Here is a 19,981-nt window from a genome sequence, read left to right as displayed (position 1 = left end):
GAGCTCAAGGCCAACTTGATCTATAGATTACATGAGTGAAAGCATGCTTTAATGTTCTAGAGCCCATTCATTCTCTGCTTCTGGGCTGCCAGTGAATGCTGTTGGGATAGCCTCATGCCATTTATCCAGGCTTTCTCCACCCATTGACCATATCCCCTCCTGGAGCCATAAACCAAAAGAAACCTTTCTTCCTAAAGTTGCTTTTACCAGGCTACTTTTATCATAATAGCAAAAAGCAACTGAAAAACCAATTCATTTTAGAGTGTGAGTGGGGTAGAGAGGGTGAGAGAAAACCTGATTATCTTGGATATGTTACATGGAGTAAAAAATATAAGCGCCACAGTACAGAATTAGGAAGTTTATGCCTATTCCACTTAGCTGCAGACCTGAGTCCCTCAAGAAATGCAGATGGCCAGCCACCCTGCCATTGTATCAATTAATAAGAAAACGTCATTATCTCAAAATCATCTAACCTGGAGGTTTACTACATATGACATGTTTTTAAAGAGTCACTTTTTAAAAAGTCACTGTGTGTGTGTGTGTGTGTGTGTGTGTGTGTGTGTGTGTGTGTGTGGTTAAGGCCAATTGGAGCTATAGACAGTTGGAAACTCCCTAATGTGAGTGCTAAGAACTGAACGCAGGTCTGTAAAAGCAGCAAGCACTCCATCTTGTGATCTCTCAAGATCTTCTTGATGACACAAAGCCACAGAGTAATGCTTGGTTATTGCTTACTGATTCATGTTCCTTCAGAGAACTTTAAGTAGCTATCTTGATTTCATATGAAAAAAACAAACTCCTCTACTCCACACAGTTACTTTATAGTTAAACACAGTTTCCTTGGTTTTGGATACCTGACCACTTAGGAAAAGAAGGCATGTTGGCATGTGTTGGCAGTCCCAGCTACTCAGAGGCCATAGGACCACTTGAGACTAGGAGTTCTCGCTGTGAGCAACAGATTTATGGCATCATTATGTGTAGAAATAAAATTAAAAGGAAGGAAGAGAAGGAAGCAAGAAGAAAAAGGAGGAAGAAGAGGAAGAAGAAAAAGAAAAGGAGGGAGAAATGGGGAGGAAGGGAGGAAGGACAAAAGGAAGAAAAGAAGGAAAGAAATGGGGTATGTTCTTGAATCTATTGTAACTGAGTTTCTCAACTGTGACTTGGAGGACTTTAGATCCAATAATTCTACCATTATTTCTGGCCTGGGTCCACTAGGTGCCAGGAACCTTTCATTGCTCCCTGTCATCCAGACAATACCAACTGTTATTCTGATGACAAAATTCAGATGGATTACACCAGGAACACCATCACAATGGACTCAGGGATCAGACCCCAACTATTTTCGTGTGCCAGTAGTAATGACAGGTGTGATGGTGAGTAGTTGTGGCCTTGTTGGAGGAAGTGCGTTCCCATGGGGGTAGGGTCTGAGACCTTCCTCCTAGCTTCCTGGAAGTCAGTCTTCTCCTAGCTGCTTTTGGAATAAGAGGTAGAACCCTCAGCTCCTATAGCATCATGCTTGCCTAGATGCTGCCATGCCCACCATAATAATGGACTGAACCTCTGAACCTATAAGCCCCAATAAAATGTCCTTTATAAGAGTTGCAGTGGTCATGGTGTCTCTCCACAGCAATGAAACCTTAATGAGGCATGGAAGATACGGACAGAAAATATTTGGGAAGAACCATTGTGACTTAGGGAGATCTAAGCTGTGGTGTTTAACCAAGACTGTCCTGATACTGTCACCATCATTGCCTCTTGTCCATTGCATAATGAAGAAGTGAAGGCAATGGATGCTTGACTTTAGCATAGCCATTTAATTTTTAGAAATCATTACTTTGATTTGTGTCTAAAATTACCAAGTATATCAGATATGTGAATTTATAAGGTACTTGGTGCTCAGTGGTTTTATTCTGTTGGATTTTTAAATTATTTTATTTTTCTTTATCAATCTGTGTATATTTGTGCCAAAACTGTATTGTGGCTATAGTATGACTTGAAATCAGATATGGTGATATCTCCAGTAGCTTGGTTAATAATCACTTACGGCTCCCCTTGCTGAAATTTTGATGATAGGAGAGAGTGAGTCATTGTCCTCAGTTTTGTGAGTCCACTAAGTTCCAATGAGTAAATCCAAACCCATGGACACACAGGTAGCCTTAGTTAAACCCCATGTCTCTCCCACACCTTCTCAAGTTCATGGATTTAATTATTATTAAATTTAATTATAATTAATTGTAATTGGTGTGTGTGCACACACACACATGCACACATACATACACACATACAACATGCTAAGATCATTTAGTGTTTCTTATATGTGTTTGGGACTGACCCCTTGGGATAAGTTAATGTATCAGAGGAATTGTTCCTAGAGAAGATTCATTCCCCATCTCCTGGCAACTGGTAATTACCTATACCTCTTCTTGTGAGAAAAAGGCCTTATGAGAATTCCTCTGTCTACACTGTTATAAACTGATGGTATTGAGTTTTCTCTAGGTCTTATTTAGGCAACCGTATTCTTGACATTCTCTGAGTGAAGCTTCCCTGTCATATGTAGAAGACATTCTACTGGCAGACATCCCTTCCTGGTTCTCTGGTTCTTAACATCTTTCTACCCCTCCTCCTTTATGATATTACCTGAGCCTTAATGTGTAGAGGATCTGCTATAGGTGCGTCTTAATGGGCCCCCTATAGTCAGTTCTCTTTGTTTTAGCTAGCCTTAACTTTCTATTATGGTCTCCATCTAATGCAAAAAAAAAAAAAAAAAAAACAGAGCCTCTTTCGTTGAGAGGTAAGCTACACTATCTGTGGGTACAAAGATAAGTATTTAGAATTAAATTAGAAATTGTATCGGTTTAGTGAAGTAGCAGTAGTTGGTACTCCTTGGGTCCATGGCCTCATCAGTCCTGGGTAATGGAGTAGGTATACTGTACCAGGCATGCATTCTTCACTATTGAGTGGACCTTCAGTCCATTTAGGCAGCTCTTGGTATAAGTTCACTGATATAAGTTCCACTGTTGCACATTTCAAGATATCTTGCTGTGATGGTCACTGTTGGGGTCCATAAGCATCCCAGCTAGATAAGACGAATGCTTGCTTTTCTCCATCAGCTGTTTGCATAGTTTCTTCTAGTACTGGAGGTTTTACAGTCTTCCTGCAAAAGCATCAAATCACAAGCCTATGTAGGCCATTTCAGCTTCAAACCATAGCAGATACTAACTCTGCAGTGGTGATAACCCCAACATAACCTTGTCTAAGCCATTACCTCTTAAGGGCCCCACCTTCACACAGAATAACAGTGAGAATTACAAGTTCAGTATATGACTATGGAAAGTCAGAAGATCCAATGCTCAGCATGGTGGGTATTTTTTTTTCAGTGAAATCAAAGGGGAAAAGAAAAGTTGGACAGAAAAAGTATATTACCTTCACTAAGAAATAAACAGTAGTGAATGTAAAGTAACAGGCTCTCTTAATTTACTTATTTAAAACTCTAAACTCTAGCATTTGCCAAGATAATTGAAATTGTCTTAGCTGGCTTTGGGCAAAATAAGTAATTGGGAAATAGCAAATTTCTTGAGCACTTGACACAATACACAAAGGAAGGCTGCAAAATGAACAACTGTTCTTGTAACTTCCTAGGAGAAAGCCAAGTGCTCAGAGGTGAAATTAAAGATGAGAAAAATCAGATATTTGTCTCAAGAAATAAAACTAACAAGTTTCAATAAAATTACTGAAGTATCTCTTTTCCTCATTCTTTCAGATCGTTCTGGTAAGTAGACCCATAGGGCATCTTATGCTGACAGGTAGCTAGATTAAGAGGCCTAAGACTGCTTTGAAATTTCCAATTTCTTTGACTTGTAGCATGATTAAGTAATGTACAATGTGGTAAATAATATGATAAATTTTGAGATTTTTTTTTCTTGAGACATGGTCTCATGTAGCCCAGGCTGGTCTCGAACTTCTGACCCTCCTTCCTCCAGCTCTCATGCTGGAATTACAAGCATACACTATCATATCTCCCGAATTACTCTGAAGGACTGCTTCTCATGTTTTGGCAAATGTGACACACACACACCAAATAAAGAATGAAAAAATACGGATGTTAGTACATGCACACGGTACATCTGTTCTCCATGGATTATTTTCATGCATCATGTAGCTTGTTTATTCGCTTATTTTAATGATAAACTTCTCGAGCTTTCCTTGCCAAAATGGGGTGACCATGACCTTGTTTGCCCCTAAACAACACAGCATGAACATCATTCTGATCACATGATACAGACAGGTCAAGACGTTAGCCGAAGTTAGGTAGTGCACTTCTCCACTGGGTAATAGAGTGTGTTAACGAAGTGCTGGTTTCGGTGAGCGGAGCCGGATGATGGACCCATTACAGGTTACATCACGTGATGGAAAATCTGAAGCATTTAATAGTTATTCCTCCCTACAGCCAAGGGTAAATGGCATCTGCTGGCCTTGGCCTTTTCACATTTTCTTCTTTCCTGGGGTCAGGGTTCTCTACAATGGCAAAAAATTCTTTTTCCTAGTTCATTTGAAAACCACTGTCATTTTAAAGGTTACTGAACGGGAAGGGGGAGGTGTATAACAATCCTTAGGACTAGAATTCAGAAACCTTAAATAAGAGGAGTTAGAAAGGCAAGCATCCTACTGAAAGGGGAAGGAGAGTTGTGACTCCTCCTGATCCCATTTACCAAAATCTGAGAGCCAGAGGAAGGACAGCGACCCCTATTGGTTGTCCCTGAGTTAACTTTTCCTTGCTTCACTGTGTGCATAACTCTCAGTCTCCCTCCCTTTCTCAGCGCTCAGAGCTGGTACATAGCCTGGCACCCATGCCCGCACCTTTCCCTCTCACCTATCCCAAGATAGAATTGGCTAAAGTTACGAAAGTAATGGTGGCTTCAAGAGCAAACCTCCAGAGCCACCCTCCTTTCACGGTTCCCACTGTCACCGCCTGGCACAGTGCCCACAGTTTCAGCCTCATCATTTTCTTTATCTCTTCACTCCAGAGACCTCAATTCCACTTGAGTACCCACCAGCCTCCGGATCCTGGGAGGAGCACCTCAGGCTTCAGGTTGACAGGATGCCCTACTACCTGTACCACCTCATCAACTTTCCAAGCCAAACGTTATCGCTATGGGGAACATAGTGTGACTACAGAGTCTTATGCTGCTTAGGCCTATACACTATTACAGTGCCTACCAAAGTGTGGCCTGATAGGCAGCAGCAGCAGCCAGCACTCTGGCATCACTCCAGGCTTCTGAGTCACAACATCCAGGTGATTCTAACGCTTGCTAGTTTTTGGAAAGCACCAGCGTATGCTATAGACACTCCGGGCTTATGCAAAGTGGTCCCTTCATAAGTACTTGCTGGTTTAAGTATATTTGAGAAACCTACATAAGGAAACAGACATCAAGCTCTCTAAGACACTAATCTTCATGTTTGTGTCTCTAGCTTCTTGCCCAAAGTTTGGCAACATATTTTTGACATGGAGGCAGATAGTATTTTTTTTTCCTCCTACTGTGACCTTTATGGCTGGAGATTAAAAAATATAAAGTCACAATGAAAATTGCCTGGAGAAGGAGTTTGCAATGTTATGTCAATGTCAAGCGGACAATTCATGAATAATTAATACTAGTTTCTCCCATTTATGTAACTCTCAGTGGTTCAAAACTCTTGGAAATCTAGTAAGATGAAAGAATTTTCCTCACCGTTTCTAGAGGAGAAAGCTGAAAGCTTGGAAACACGGTCTTGGTTCTTCTAATCACGTAAATAAATCCCAGAATCCAGGAGGAAAACTGGGTCTCTGGGAGCATGACAATGAAGATCTCTGCACTTAATGCTATTTCTTTTCCATTTCTTTTGACTTCCTGGACTCTGTATGGTTAGCAGATTCCCTCTGTTGTGTGACCCTGCCCAAAAAAGCTGCAGGGCCAAGTGGTGATGCCCCAACCTCGGAAACCATGAGGGAAATGCATCTTTTCCCCTTTTAAAGAAGAGTTTTTCTTACCATTTTTTAATCTCTTATTGGATAACTCTCTGTTCAGATCTCAAACAAGTTTTGTAAATAGGCCATTTAGTTTGTTGTTGCTGTGTGTTTTGATTCTGTTTCTCTTTTGAAATGGGGGGTGGTGGTGGTTGTTTTTTATTTTATTTTTCAGTGTTTTTAATTGAAATAGAATTATACCACTTCTCCCACTTCCTTCCTTCCCTTTTGCCCCTCCCACCTGCCCCCTCAAACTCTTCCCATGCATAGCTCACAAGTTGATAGCATCTTTTTCTTTGATTATATTTGTTACAAACACACACACACACACACACACACACACAGACACACACACACTCGCATGCACAAATACGTGTAAGAACTGCTGAGTCTGTTTTTGATGTTTGTATATGGTTTCGAGGCTGACCACTCTGCATAGGGTAATCAATAAGGTTGCCCATTCCCTGGAGATAGTAATTCTTCTCCCAGGAGTCAATAGTTCTTGTAATTCTTTGTCCATGATGGGACGCTGCAAAATTGTTTTGCCTTCCATGTTAACATGTCCATTGGTACTGCCATTGTTCTGGTCTTGTTTATGCAACCATTCTAAGGAGGGACTGTTTTACAGCAGACCTCCCAGTCTTCTGACTCTTACAAAGTCTTTTCACCCCTTCTCTACAGTGTTTCCTGTGTCTGACAAGGAAGCTGTGGTATAAATATATCTGATGGGGATGGGCTCTCCAGGATCAACCGATCTCTGCGTTGTGCCCAGTGGTGGTTTTCTGTCATAGTCTGCATCTGCTGCCAAGGCAAGATTCTTTGATGAGGGTTGATAGCTACAATTGTTTGTGGGTATAAGGATAAGATTTAGAATGCAAGAAGGAATTGTGTTGGTTTAGCAAAGTGGTAGTAAATTCTTTCTGAAGCTCATGACCCCACTGGACCTGGGGAGCTGGCTAGGTTTCCAGAACCAATCACGATTTCCCTCCTGTTGAGCAGGTCTTAAGTCCAACTAGACAGACATCCTAAGCACCCTTCAACAGATTAATGAACAATAAAAATGTGGTACATACGCACAAATGTAATACTATTCAGCTGTAAAGAAAAATGAAATTTGTAGGTAAAAAGAAAAGAAAATGGAGAAGATTATATTGAGTCAGGTAAACTAGATCCAGAATAAGAAAGGCTTCCTGTTCCTTCTCATCTCTGACTCCCAGCTCCAAATCCTCAGACGTGAGTATACAACCAAGACTGACCACCTCAACTAGGAGAATAGAAAGAGTACATATGCTCAGCGGGTGGGATTGTCTTGGGAGGGGAAAAAGGATACAGGTGATATCAAGTGAAAATGGAGTAACAGGAAGGAAGCTCCAGCTGCACGGAAGAGAGATCACAGGAGGGGAAGGACAAATAACACCACGGTTGTTTGATGATGCTTCAATGAATCATGTCATTTTATATTTACCTAAAACTATAATAACAGAAATTATTATAATAAAGGAAGTTAAGCCATTTGGGCTGACTGTACCCCCACAAGAACCCATACCCGGTACCAAACACAAGAAACCTCCTTGCTAAGGGTTGGTCAGGGTAGTCCAAGTGGCCACAAAAATAAAATCGATTATCTGCGAAGCCTGTGGTTGCCTCTCAGGGCTTGAGGGTAGCCTCTTATTGCTGAAGATGTCACACACTGCGGACACAGGACTCAGATGACTTGAGGTAGATCTGGCCTAAAGGCTTCTTTAATGCAGTCCAGCTTTCATGGTTCCAGAAAATCCTAGGCAAGCTGCCAAGAGAGAGACAGTTCATAGGCTAAATATGGTTATCTTTTTATAACAACAACAGCAACGGAATGGTTCCTGGAGACATCCCCACATCCCTGGATATGAACAATGGAAATTAACAATTCTCCCCAGATACAATACCTGTGAACCACAACAGTCCAGTATCCCACAGTGTGCACAAAGGCATAGTAAGTGGCACTCACACATCAGTGGCAACTAAGAGTTGTGTAATTGGACTTCAGGCCTTTTCTCACTTTACATTGATTGTGTCAGGTATTTTATCACAGTGGCAGAACACAGTGAGTAGCACATCATCACAGTACATTCTCTTTTGCCTGAAACTCCCATGGCAAAGACTTACAAACTAGTTGGTATCCCACTTCTCCTTGGAAGACCTTCTCTCAGAAGAAGAGGAAGTTCTGTCCTCCTTAGTTTCCTCTTACTATCTTTCTGTCTCGGCATCCCAGGTTAGATGTAATGAATAATTGAGTATAGCCATAAGTAGTGCAGAAGGTGACAGGAAGGTTCTAGCACTCAACTAGGGGGCAGACAGGTTCTAGTTCCTCTGCTCAAATTTCCACCTCAGCAACCCCTGACCTTTACCCTTCGAAGCAAACACATCTTGTCAAAGACCATTAATTCTTCCCAGGAAGAATATTGAAAGTCTAGGAACTGGGTATTTCTAACATGACTTTGTCCTTGTTCTGTGCAAAAGAACAGCCAGACTTTCTCCTGCTGATAAATACTTTCCTTGGTCATATTGCCTTAGTACCAGCTTCCATTTCTCTCTTTGTTGTTCAGAAGGGTAACCTTTGCTACCCTGAGTTATTTGTATTTCTCGCATAGGAGAGGAATGTTCAATATTATTTTTAAAATAGATTTTGACATTTTATGAGCTCAAGGTAAGGTCAGAGGACTGGGTTGTGATCGAATTGATTGAGGGTTTGCCTAGCATGCAGAAAGGCATTGGTTTGATTCCTAGCATTGCATTAAAACAACACAAAATGGAAGCTGGATAATCAGAAAGTCAAGGTCCTTCTTTGCTACACAGTGAGTTCTAGGCCATCTTGGGGACATGAGACTCTGCTTCCAAAAGGGGAAAACAAAAACAAAAAAACAAATGCTCATGAAATCAAAATTGATAAGATTGGCATTGTGAAAAAGGCAAGGAGGGCTTGCAGAAGAGAGCCTAAGGCTGATTTAGATGACAGAATTTAGACTCTCAGATGGACTGAACTGCAACCAGCATCAGCTCTCAGAGCAGAGAAATAAGGCAGACACACCCATGCAGGCACATCCAATTCTTTTCATTTCTACCCCCAAATGAAGAACCCTCTTGTATGTTCAGTGATCCTGGCATGTGAGGATGCCTCCAGGAAACATTCTGTTGTTGCTGTTGTTGTTAGGGAGAGATAATCAGATATTTAGCATATGAATTTCTTCCCTCCCTGATGGAAGCAGTCTTCAAAGAATATTCTTGGGAGAGCTGTGTTATAAACCACATCGGTCCCTGAGCAGCTTGTACCACTTTAATCAAGTTACTTCACATCTGTAGTCTCAGCTTTGTCTTTATACTGAAGGAGATGGATCGGGACCCTCACACACAATGAGTCCATAGTTTAAAGATACTCCCTGAAGTGGCCCTGACTATTAGTTCTGAGCCAGAAAGGAAATGTGTCCCTCCCCAGACTAGAATGGAAAACTAATCAAACAGAAAGCCGGCAGGTCTGAAAGTGCCAGCACCAGCCTTCTAGGACCATGAGCCCCACAGGTTTTAACAAGCTATAAGAGAACTCTATCCAACACACATCCTAAAATGGATTAAGTAGGCACTTGCCATTACAGGGGATAATGATTTCCTTCCTGCTTTTGTTGGCTTTGTGCTTATATTTGAAATACCAGGCTTCTTAGGCATTTCTCCGTACTCAGTCTGTCATTTGCTCATTCCTTTCATCACTAATGTGCCCTTACTGTCTGAGCACCTTGCCTGTGTTGGAAACTTGGCTGAATGCAGAAGCAAAGCGGTGAATAAGCAGTGGGGATCTTTGGGCTCTCTAACGGTTGTTATGTATATGTGCAGACATGTATACAAGTGACAGTTAGGGTGGGTGATAGCCAGGGCTTCTATCTGCCCTCGTTAGGGACACCAGACCCAAGAGGATATAGGTAATACGACTAGATGCAAGACGGTGAGAGGGCCTGACAGGTGATAAAATCATTTAAGATGGGTGGTGGCACACAGGTTTCTCACAAAGCTAATAAAGTCTAAATTCAATGATAACCTTAAACTGGATCCTTCGGAAATGGAAAGCAATTAACAGCCATTACTTTGAAGCCTGCAGCATTAGTCAAGCTGAAGAAACCAGTTTAAGGGGAGATGGATCTATCCCTGCTCACAGTTTCAATGGCACCATTGCTGCTAGGCCCATGAGCATCACTCTGGGAAGCACGTGGAAGATCACAATGGTTCACATCATGGTGGACCGGACACAAAGACATGGGAGGCAAAAAGACACAGAGAAGGGAACAAGGCATAACTTCCCAATGATATCATCTACAATAGGTTCCTCCTCCTGAGTCTCCACCACCTCCTAATAATGTTACCAAATGATGAATGAATGCACCAGTATCTTAATCATTGCTTTTATCAGAGTCTTTTTGATTTGGTCATTTCCCAAAAGCCCCTCAGAAAGTGTCTTAGTTACTAGTCCTTACTTAGTTGCTGTGATAAAAGGCCAATGACCAAAGCAGAGTTTAGAAGGGAGGGTTTCTTCGAGGCCTATAGTTCCAGAGAAATAAGCATTCATCACTGTCAAAATAAGGAAGATTGGTGGCAGGCAGGCAGGGTGGCAGGGACAGCTGAGAGTTTACATGTCAACTCTCAAACAAGCAAGCAGAAAGGCAGCAAATGGGGGTATGGCCTGAAGTTCTTGAAAACTCAAAGCCCACCCACCCCCAGTGACATATTTCCTCTAGCAAGACAATGCCTCCTAAATCTCCCCAAATAGCACTACCAACTAGAAGTCAAGTATTCAAATGCCCCGCTGTGGGGGACATCTCGTTCAAACAACCAGGTCATCCAACAAAAACCTTTAACACTCAAGGGCACATTTCATCTCCAAACCCTATTTCCAGCACTACCAACTCCAGAACACTTTGAAACTTTGGGTCCTTTTCCAGAAGAAACCCTCTTAGCGTCTTTGTAGGATTTCCTCAGAATCGGGCTCTAAGGTAGAAGTTCTAAGTTCTAAATTAGTATATTTGGAAACACCTAAAAGTGCTGGAGAAGTGAGCTGTGAAAGGGGCGGAGCCCACAGATGGTATATTTTCAAGCCAGCTACTGTTATGGGTGTCTAGAGCTTTTCCTGTTTACAAATTTGGGAATAAGAATGGTGGCAATCTGGGGAGAAAGGGAGCTTGGGTATTATACAGCAATCCCTATCAGTCTTTGGCTGAGGTCTGCTCCTTGGTGTGCTATTTGCTTGTTATTTTTGGTCTTCGCTGATGGGCAAAATGCCCGTATGTTGCTTTATAGAAAGCTGTAAAGTAAGGAAAAGCAGATAGAGGCAGCTGGAAGCCAGCCAGCAAGCACCGAGGCTATGAGTCCTAGGGGAGAGGGACAGAGTACCAAGAACATCTGCTACAAAATACCCTGTATCTAAGGCTATGCTTGTAATCCACGTTTTTGTCTTAAATGAGCTCTTGGTCTTTTGTTAATTTTAAGCATCACAAACCCGAAACTTCCCAGAATGCTTGTAGTTTTCAGTTGCAAAAACTTCAGTGTGTGTGGGCAAGTGAAAACATACTAATGCACTCCTACTGGAGATGGAAGGAAGGAAGATGGCCCAAGGTAAAGAAAGGCACACAAGGCCACAAAAGGATGCTGAGTGAAACTGGATACACTAGTCAGAATGTCTGTTGCTGTGATAAAATGCCTGATGCGCATGACTTACCGGGTAGAAAAGTTTACTTCTCTCTCCTGGTTTCATAGAAGACCTATATGATTCTTTTGATCTATTGCCTTTAGGCCCAGTTCAGCAGGAGCACATGACAGAGGCTAGCATTCACCTCATAGTGACCAGGAACTAAAGAGGGTGAATGACAGTAGGTAGAAAATTTTTGAAACAAATTATAACCTCAAAGTGACATACTTTACCCAATGAGGTCCCACCTCCTACTTTTCAACACTCCCCAGCGACAAAAACATATTACAAATCCATCAAGGGATTCATCTATTGATTCAGCCAGAGCTCAGAGGCATCAGTCACTTCCCCTAAAGTTCATAGGCCGGAAGCCACACCACCAAACCCCAAGCCTGTGAGGACCATTTCATATTCAAACTGTGGCACTGGCCTTTTCTAGACTGGATGAAGATTTGTTGGTGTCTGAGCTCAGTGGGCTGCTTATGCTTCTCATCCTGGACTGTGTAAGGGAGAGTGCGCTGTTTCCAGAATGAACATTGTATTGGAGACTGGAGAGATAGCTCAACACTTTAGATCACTGACTGCTTTCAGAGGACTCAGACTTGATTCCCAGCACCCATCTGGTAGCTGATAACTATCTATAAATCCAGTTCCAGGGGTTCCAGCACCCTCCTCTAGCCTCTGTGACTTTCACACTAAACACGATCAAAGAATCCATACATGTAAAATAAATAAATCTTTTTTTAAAAGAACACACTGATGGAACCCAAGCATGCCTTCTTGTCTGCTGTCTACACATGAAATGAATAAGCCATTGGTCAAAGTGACTCACTTATTCAATTTTGCTGTCTTCCTGGCAGAGAAACATAATCTGCCTACAAGGGAGTAAGAAACGAAAAGTGAGAAATCTCTCTATTATTTTGTCATCGCCAGAGAGCTCAGTGCGAGTATAAAAGCTAAGGACGAGACTTTTAACAACAGCTACTTCACTTTGTATCTAACTTCTTAGGCTAATATACCAAATTTACCATGTAAAACCATTTCGTTAAACAATAATAAGTGATATCAGCATCACAAGGCAGTAATTTAATACTATAATTTTCTCTAAATCTTCCTAAAGAATATGTCATTATACATATACAAGGCCTATTTCCTCAGCTTCATAAACCACTTATTCATATTTATCCCTCACATCGACAATGTTCTATTTTGTCCACATTTCTGTTTCCTTACTAAAGCTCTCTCAATTGCAGTTTCTTTTTTATGCACATCTGTGTGAGTCACCTATACATGCATGGTGGTGTTATATGTAAACTACGTAAATCAGTCACTTATAAATGAACAGAAAAGTGTAAGTAAAGAAAACCATTTCCTAAAACCCCTTTCCTTAGTGTATATATCATTCAGTGCAGCTAAATAGTAATTGTTCTAGTAGTTCATCTGGTGTTGATAATGTCTGAGTTTACTGAACTTAAAACGGCAATCTGGAGAGACATTTTTTAACATGTCTGGTGAAGTCCCTGGAGGTTCTAAACTATTTTATCACTCTGTTTTCATGTGTGTGTGTGTTTGTGTGTGTGTGTGTGTTTGTGTGTGTGTGTGTGTGTGTGTGTACACAAGTGTGGATGTTGGAAGGTAACTTGTAAAAGTCAGTCCTCTCCTTCACGTGTGAGTTCTCAGATCAACCTTGAACCATCTTGCCAGCCTAAAATTCTGATTTCATTGTTCTGAGTTGGAATAAGGTTCAAAGACTCTCCAAAAGTCTAAATAAATAATCAATTAATAAATAAGAATAAATTGAATGAAAGAGACCAATAATAGGAGCTGCCTTCCCCTTGTGGTGAGCACTGGGAGTGAGGGAGTTTCCTTACAGACTGGGTGTCTTCCTGACAAGAAGCTGATCCTTGTGGAGGCCCAACAGACCAAGAGTAATGGATACAGTTGAGAGCTCCCCAGATTGAGAAAGGAGTGAGAGTAAGATCTGCCTGAGCTCTACTGACAAAGGAGCAGCAGAGTTACATTCTCTCTGTGCCCTTATTTCTCCAACTGCAACCCCAATCAGACCCTAAGCAGCAATTGCTTGTAGTCACTGGGACACCTATTGTTTTCTCAAACAGCTTGAGTAGCAAGAACCAGTAATTCTTTATAGGAAGACAATGAGTTCACAAGAAATCAGTGACAAACACAGAACAGTATCAAAGAATCAATACTGTAGGAATCTGTCATTCTTAATATGTACAATTTACATAAATTGTATCTTACATAAATAGGATATGTAAATTATCTTATTCTGCCCAGAGTTCACCTGTGTGTAAAATGTTATAAAACATCAAGGACTCTTTGCTCTCCTTGTACACCTTCCCAGATTTCTAGAAGCTCACTTTTCCTTTCTTTTCTTTTCTTTTCTTTTCTTTTCTTTTCTTTTCTTTTCTTTTTTTCATTTTGGTAAGACCTGAAAGGAAGAAAGGATGTCCCAACCAGTATTGTATAAATGTGTCGAAGGGAGGTTTGAAGTGCTTTTATTCTGTCCCTACTGAATGGCAGCTAAAGAGTTATTGTTCTAATCGTTTCATCCTGTGCTGGTAATGTCTGAGTTAACTGAACTTGGAAGAGTAACCATGGAGACTAGCATATGGTTCCTGATTCCATTAATCTTGTTGAGATTAACAGGAATTCCCCTGGGGAACTTTTGCAGTGATTCAGAAATAAATCATCTTTTCACGTGTATATTGTTTGGTGACAGCTATTCTCTTTAAATATGCATCTTCCCAACAAAGGAATTGCACAGTTCTAATTATGCGATTAGAAATTCATTCCACAAATAAGAGATTTTACAAAATGCACTTGCATAACCAAAACACGCGTGTGTATAAATCCCACACAAAATGAAGAATTTTTCAATGAAAATGTGCATTGCCCTGGCAGACACACTAGAGGAAGCTTATTTACTCTCGGCTAAAATTTTACCAATGTGGGGTCTGGGTGTGGCTCGGTGGTAAACTGTGTGCTTCGTGTGTACAAGCCCTTCAGTTCTACACCCAGGAAACATTAGTCATGTGGGACCTCAGCTTGTAGACAGGAACTAAAAATAAAATTTGAGGTTCTTTAGTGTAAAATTCTAATTATCATTTAAATTATAAAAACTGGATAGATGAGTTGAGTGGGATTTAAGAAGAGGACACTGCTCTGATCACTTCCTGCCTCACCCAAAGCTGTGCTTCTTACACACTGGTGGTAGGGAACTAGAGCAAAAGCAGCCAGAGGCCTTCTTGGAGCATTTATAACCCTGGTTGCAGGCAGAAAGTCATCCAATTCTGCTGGCTTAGCAAACGTTTGCTCTCCTTGGCACAAATGCCACAGATCACTATTTTTACTTTATTTTTAAAAGAGACCATATGTTCCCTATATTTTTAAGTTAATCATCCTTTCTAATTGTCGGATAATTACAGAAACTATTCATTCCATATTACCTTTGGGTGTTGTAGAGCTCATAAAAATTTGAAAATTTATTACAAAACAACCCATAGGAACAAGGACAGTTCTGATAACCAAAGGTGAAATATGCTCTCATTTTGACATATTTCTGTGCATTGTTACAAAATAAGAACTGTCAGCTTGTATATAAAATGGGTAATCTGGAGTGGATACTCAGTAGCGGAAGAAAGGTACTCGGGTGTGTTTAATTATAGAAGCAAGCATTCTGTCGCCTGGGTTAAGAAGAGCAGTGGGTACCGAGCCCAATACACCTAGTCAAGGTCTCAACCTCAGCTGAGTTCACACAGTTCACACTGTGGCCTAGGGGTACCCAAGGCACATGAGTGAAGCTCAGCTCACACGGCCTACACTGCAGGATGTTTACTCAGAGCAGACTTCAACAAACCCAAGCCATGACATTGACCGTCCTGACCCCCAGCCCTCTCCAACACACCCGTGACACTCTGATGAGCGCCAAGCACCTAGTCACCCCGTCAGTGTCTGATTTCTAACTAGTATAAGATTAGACCAAGCCTCAAGAAGGTGAAGACTCAACCTGGAGCCTTTCCAAGGCTCACGTTGGTTTTCAAGACATTTAAAAAAAATCAGGTAAGTCTATAAAAATACCTAAGGAAATTGGTCAGATTTTAGGTCCTCTGAAAGAAAATATTAATTTTATTAGCAAAAAAGATATTATTGAGGTGACTGGGGTGATGCCATCTTGTCCTGACCTTGTCCTCATTCTAGTTCCTGTCTACTAAAGGCACTTTTCAGCCTATAAGCACCTCTTTCTTGGCAACACATCCTGGACCCTGTGATCCAGACCATGCTCCAGCTGTAAAACCAAAATGTATGAGCAAACCAAATGTTACCAAGTTCCCCTGACCCATACCGGACAATGATATTACTATAATTATTTTACAATAATTTCGTTTACAAATGCTGCTTCCCCAGGCTTCACTACTAAGAGACCTTTGTGGCGGAAGCCTGCCCTTGGCCACCAGCTTAAATAAAGGAATCTTATTTGGTCTTATATGCACACGGATATGTAACTTTCTCTTCTGAACAATAACATTGGTACCTGAGTTATGACATGTGTTCACATATGTGAGATTTTTAAACTTTAATTCATGATGAGTATGCCAATTTTCATGTTTACTTTGCATGATATGGTGAAGGGGGAAAAAAGCATAAAATTTAGAGCTTATGTCTTTATGTGCCCAGTACATTGGGTATCTCGATCTCTGTTCTATTGCTGTGAAGAAACACTAAGACACCAACACAATGCTTAAAAAAGGAAACATGTAACTTGGGATTTGCTTACAGTTTCAGAGTTTAGTTCATTATTGTCGGTCATGGTGGGAGCATTAAAGGATTGGCTCTGGAGCAAGTAGCTGAGAGCTGCATCCTAGTCTCCAGACAGAGAGAGAGAGAGAGAGAGAGAGAGAGAGAGAGAGAGAGAGAGACAGACAGACTGACTGGACCTGTTATTGGCTGCTGAAACCTTAACCCATTTGACTTCTGAAACCCAGGGACATAATTCCTCCAACAGGGCCACCTCCCAGTCCTTCTAATCCTCAAACAGTGGCACTCCCTGGTGATTAAACATTCAAAAAATGGTCCTATGGGACCCATTCTTACTCAAACCACAATGGGCACATGTGAATGTTATTGTGGGAATATATTTTTAACTTGTCAGAATTTAAATGGTGATACCCCACCAGATTTTTTTTGGATAATCTAGACTATGCCTCTGCAGTGTCCAGGTAGAATCAAAATTGTATTAATATCACTTGAAAACTTGGGCTGGAACCAGAAGAATTCGGAAATAAAACCTTGCCTGCCTCTTCCCAGGAGGGAGGAACCTGGCTCACAGCTCACACAGAGCTCCTCGGCTGCAGCTGAAAGCTGCCCTCTCTCTTCTCCTCCTGTTGAGAACAGCTCATCTCTGGAGTCTATTCAATAACCCTGAAGGACTTGACAATTGTCAGCAAAACCACCCGAGCTCTCCTGGCACTTCACAGATCTATCCGTTCAGAGCTTAATTATTTGTTGAGCTTTTCAGGATTCTGGTGAAACCTCCCCTGGCTGCCTGCTGGAGATAGGTATCCCACAGACCCTATCTTGCTATTCTTACACAGCAGGAATGAAGAAAATTAAAGACCATGGCTTCCTTTCCTCTGGGCTTCTGCTCCAGATGGCAGCACACTAGAACATGACTTCTCAAACTTTTAATGAATGGCCGGAAGTGAAGGCATATTTAGGGGCCTAGGGTTTGAAAATATGCCACTTTAGAAGCTGTGTGATCTAAGACAAATTATTCAACCTCTCTGTACCTCATTTTCTTCCACTGTGAACTAGTCCAACAGCTTCCCCTTAAATTAGTTTATGAATTAAACAAATTGGATATAAGCAAAGCACTTAGATTTACCATGCTGCAAATGTCAACTACCACAATTATTATCTAAGCTACAAAACCAAGAGTTGTTTGTTCCATGATATGTACTGGGCTCTGATCTGAATTCTAGAAGTCTGTTCAAAGAGGGTGAAAATTCCAGCCTGCTATATTGTTGTTTTATAGGAATGTTACGTGTTTCTTTTAGCTATAAGGTGTGAGCATAATAGTTTTATGACTCGTTTAAAATTTATGGTTTCCTCTGGGTTCTTTTTCAAGGGAAGTGGTGGTTTTATTTTCCTTTGTAAGTGTATCTGTCAGTGGGGCCACTGTCCTTAGACAGATAAACCAGCCATCTCAGTGTCTGGAGCTGAGAGGGTTCTGGAGACACAGGACCTTTACTGCTCAAACCAGGAAGATCCTTGCCAGCTCAGCCTTGTTGTTATTTATGACCAATGCAGATCTGTGAGAAAGCGGTGTGATGGTGCTCATCTCACAAAAACAAAATAGCTCTTGGTGTAATGCTTTGGCCATCTTTCTCCACAGCCGGGGTCAAACACAAAGCCTAGCACATGCTATAGCCTCATGTGCTCTGCCATTGAACTGCACACTGAGCTCAGATTTCTTCCTCTATCAATTCCTGGTAAGAATCTGAGGATTGCAACTGCACTGGAATAATTGATTCTAAATGTCCAGTCTGTCTGGGCTTTGTTTTTACCATGCTTGTGCATTCTCAGACTTTTTATTCTTTTTTGCTTTTTTGATTTCCCTCTGATCATTTTTGTACTTGTTGTTTTTCCTTTAGGTCAACTCAGATCAAAACATATTCCTGGGATAATGCCCAGGTTATCCTGGCCGGAAACAAATGTGACATGGAAGACGAACGGGTGGTCTCAACTGAGAGAGGGCAGCGCTTAGGAGAGCAGCTCGGTAAGACACAAGTCAAAAGGAAAGGATGGTCGGTGATTGTCATGCTGATCAAAGTCATAGGTGTGTGTGTGTGTGTGTGTGTGTGTGTGTGTGTGTGTGGTGTGTCTCTGTGTGTCTGTATGTGTATATGTGTGTGTGGTGTCTGTCTCTGTGTGTGTATGTGTGTGTGTGTGTGTGTGTGTGTGTGGTGTGTCTCTATTTGTATGTGTGGTATGTCTGTGTGTGTGTGGTATGTGGTGTGTGTGGTGTGTGTGGTGTGTGCATGCATGTGTGTTTGGAGTGTGTGTGTATGTGTATGTATGTGTGGTATGCTGTAAGTAGAGTGTGTGTGTGTGTGTGTGTGTGTGTGTGTGTGTGATATATACAATGTGTGAGATATGTGTGTGGTCTGTGTGTTTCAAGAGATCTTGACAAACGACAGGCCTTCTGCAGGCCCTGAGTGTATTCCTTCTCATTTCCTGTGGCACTGGTTGAGTTCAGACACAATTAGAAACAAAAGTGATGGCAAGGCCCTTGGTGTGAGCTCAAAAATATCCCAATTATTATCTCATGAGGACCCCGGGCCTGCTGTCCTGTTCCCTCATTGTGTTCTATGTTTGTCCACACACATCATTCTTCATGGAGTTGAGTACTTCATTGCGATCACTATTGTTCTCAGGTTCTTGTTAAGGAAGGTAATGGCAAAAAACAGGTTCATTTCTAGATTCTTGACTTCAGAACACCAGTGATGAGCCATAGTACTGTTAAAGAAAAGTTCTTAGGGGTTAAACTCACCTCCTGAGAATGCACCTTAAACAAAGAGCCCTTTGAGATAGCAACCCATGAGATGACATAGTAGCGTTAGAAATAGCGTGGCCATTTCAAACATAACACCTACCTGGAAATGTGATATGAAAGTATCACGGTGAGACAGGGGAGTCGGGAGAGTCCAGTGGCTGGCTGATCCACACAACACCTCTTAGGTGGCTTATGTCAGACATTATCGAGGAAGCAAACAATAGCAATAACGTGTGATCATATGGAAATATCGAGGGTACATATAATAGAGCAAAACTAATGAAACAAAAACAGGTTGATGAGGAATTCATGATGTAGAGGGCAGAGACAAGAGGAAAAAGTGGGCAGAAACAGGTAGAGAGGGAAGACTGCCCGGAGGGGCTGGGAAAGCAAGAGGGGTGCAGGAGCAGAGGATACACGAGGAGAGACAGTGCCTGCAGGGATGATGGGTAGGGCTGGACAGTGCTTCTTGGAGGAGGCAAGATACATTTTGAAGGATCCCTAGAAAAGGAAAAAAATTAAAACCAGTAAAACGAGATGGGGTGTTGTAAGGGCCACAGTGGAGCACAGACACTGTAGACAGGGAAGCTGAGGGGACGGACAGTGAACAGCAAACTTACAACCTGGGGCCAACACATGAATTGACTTTGGGGGAAATCCCAGTCCTGCAACATAGAGTATACATACATCGGGGGAAGAT

General features: G+C 41.6%; 1 protein-coding gene across 4 annotated transcripts in view; it reads left to right on the top strand.

The window, feature by feature from the left end:
- Positions 1-19,981, top strand: part of Rab3c (RAB3C, member RAS oncogene family) — a 223,405-nt gene that overhangs the window by 176,518 nt on the left and 26,906 nt on the right. For all 4 annotated transcript variants that reach the window (XM_008760719.4, XM_039101613.2, XM_063281218.1 and 1 more), the window contains 1 exon segment: positions 18,380-18,504. In XM_008760719.4, coding sequence (XP_008758941.1) covers positions 18,380-18,504 — 125 coding nt within the window.

Source organism: Rattus norvegicus, chromosome 2 (genome assembly GCF_036323735.1).
Source record: "Rattus norvegicus strain BN/NHsdMcwi chromosome 2, GRCr8, whole genome shotgun sequence".
Taxonomy (NCBI): domain Eukaryota; kingdom Metazoa; phylum Chordata; class Mammalia; order Rodentia; family Muridae; genus Rattus; species Rattus norvegicus.
This window is presented reverse-complemented; position numbering and strand designations above follow the sequence as displayed.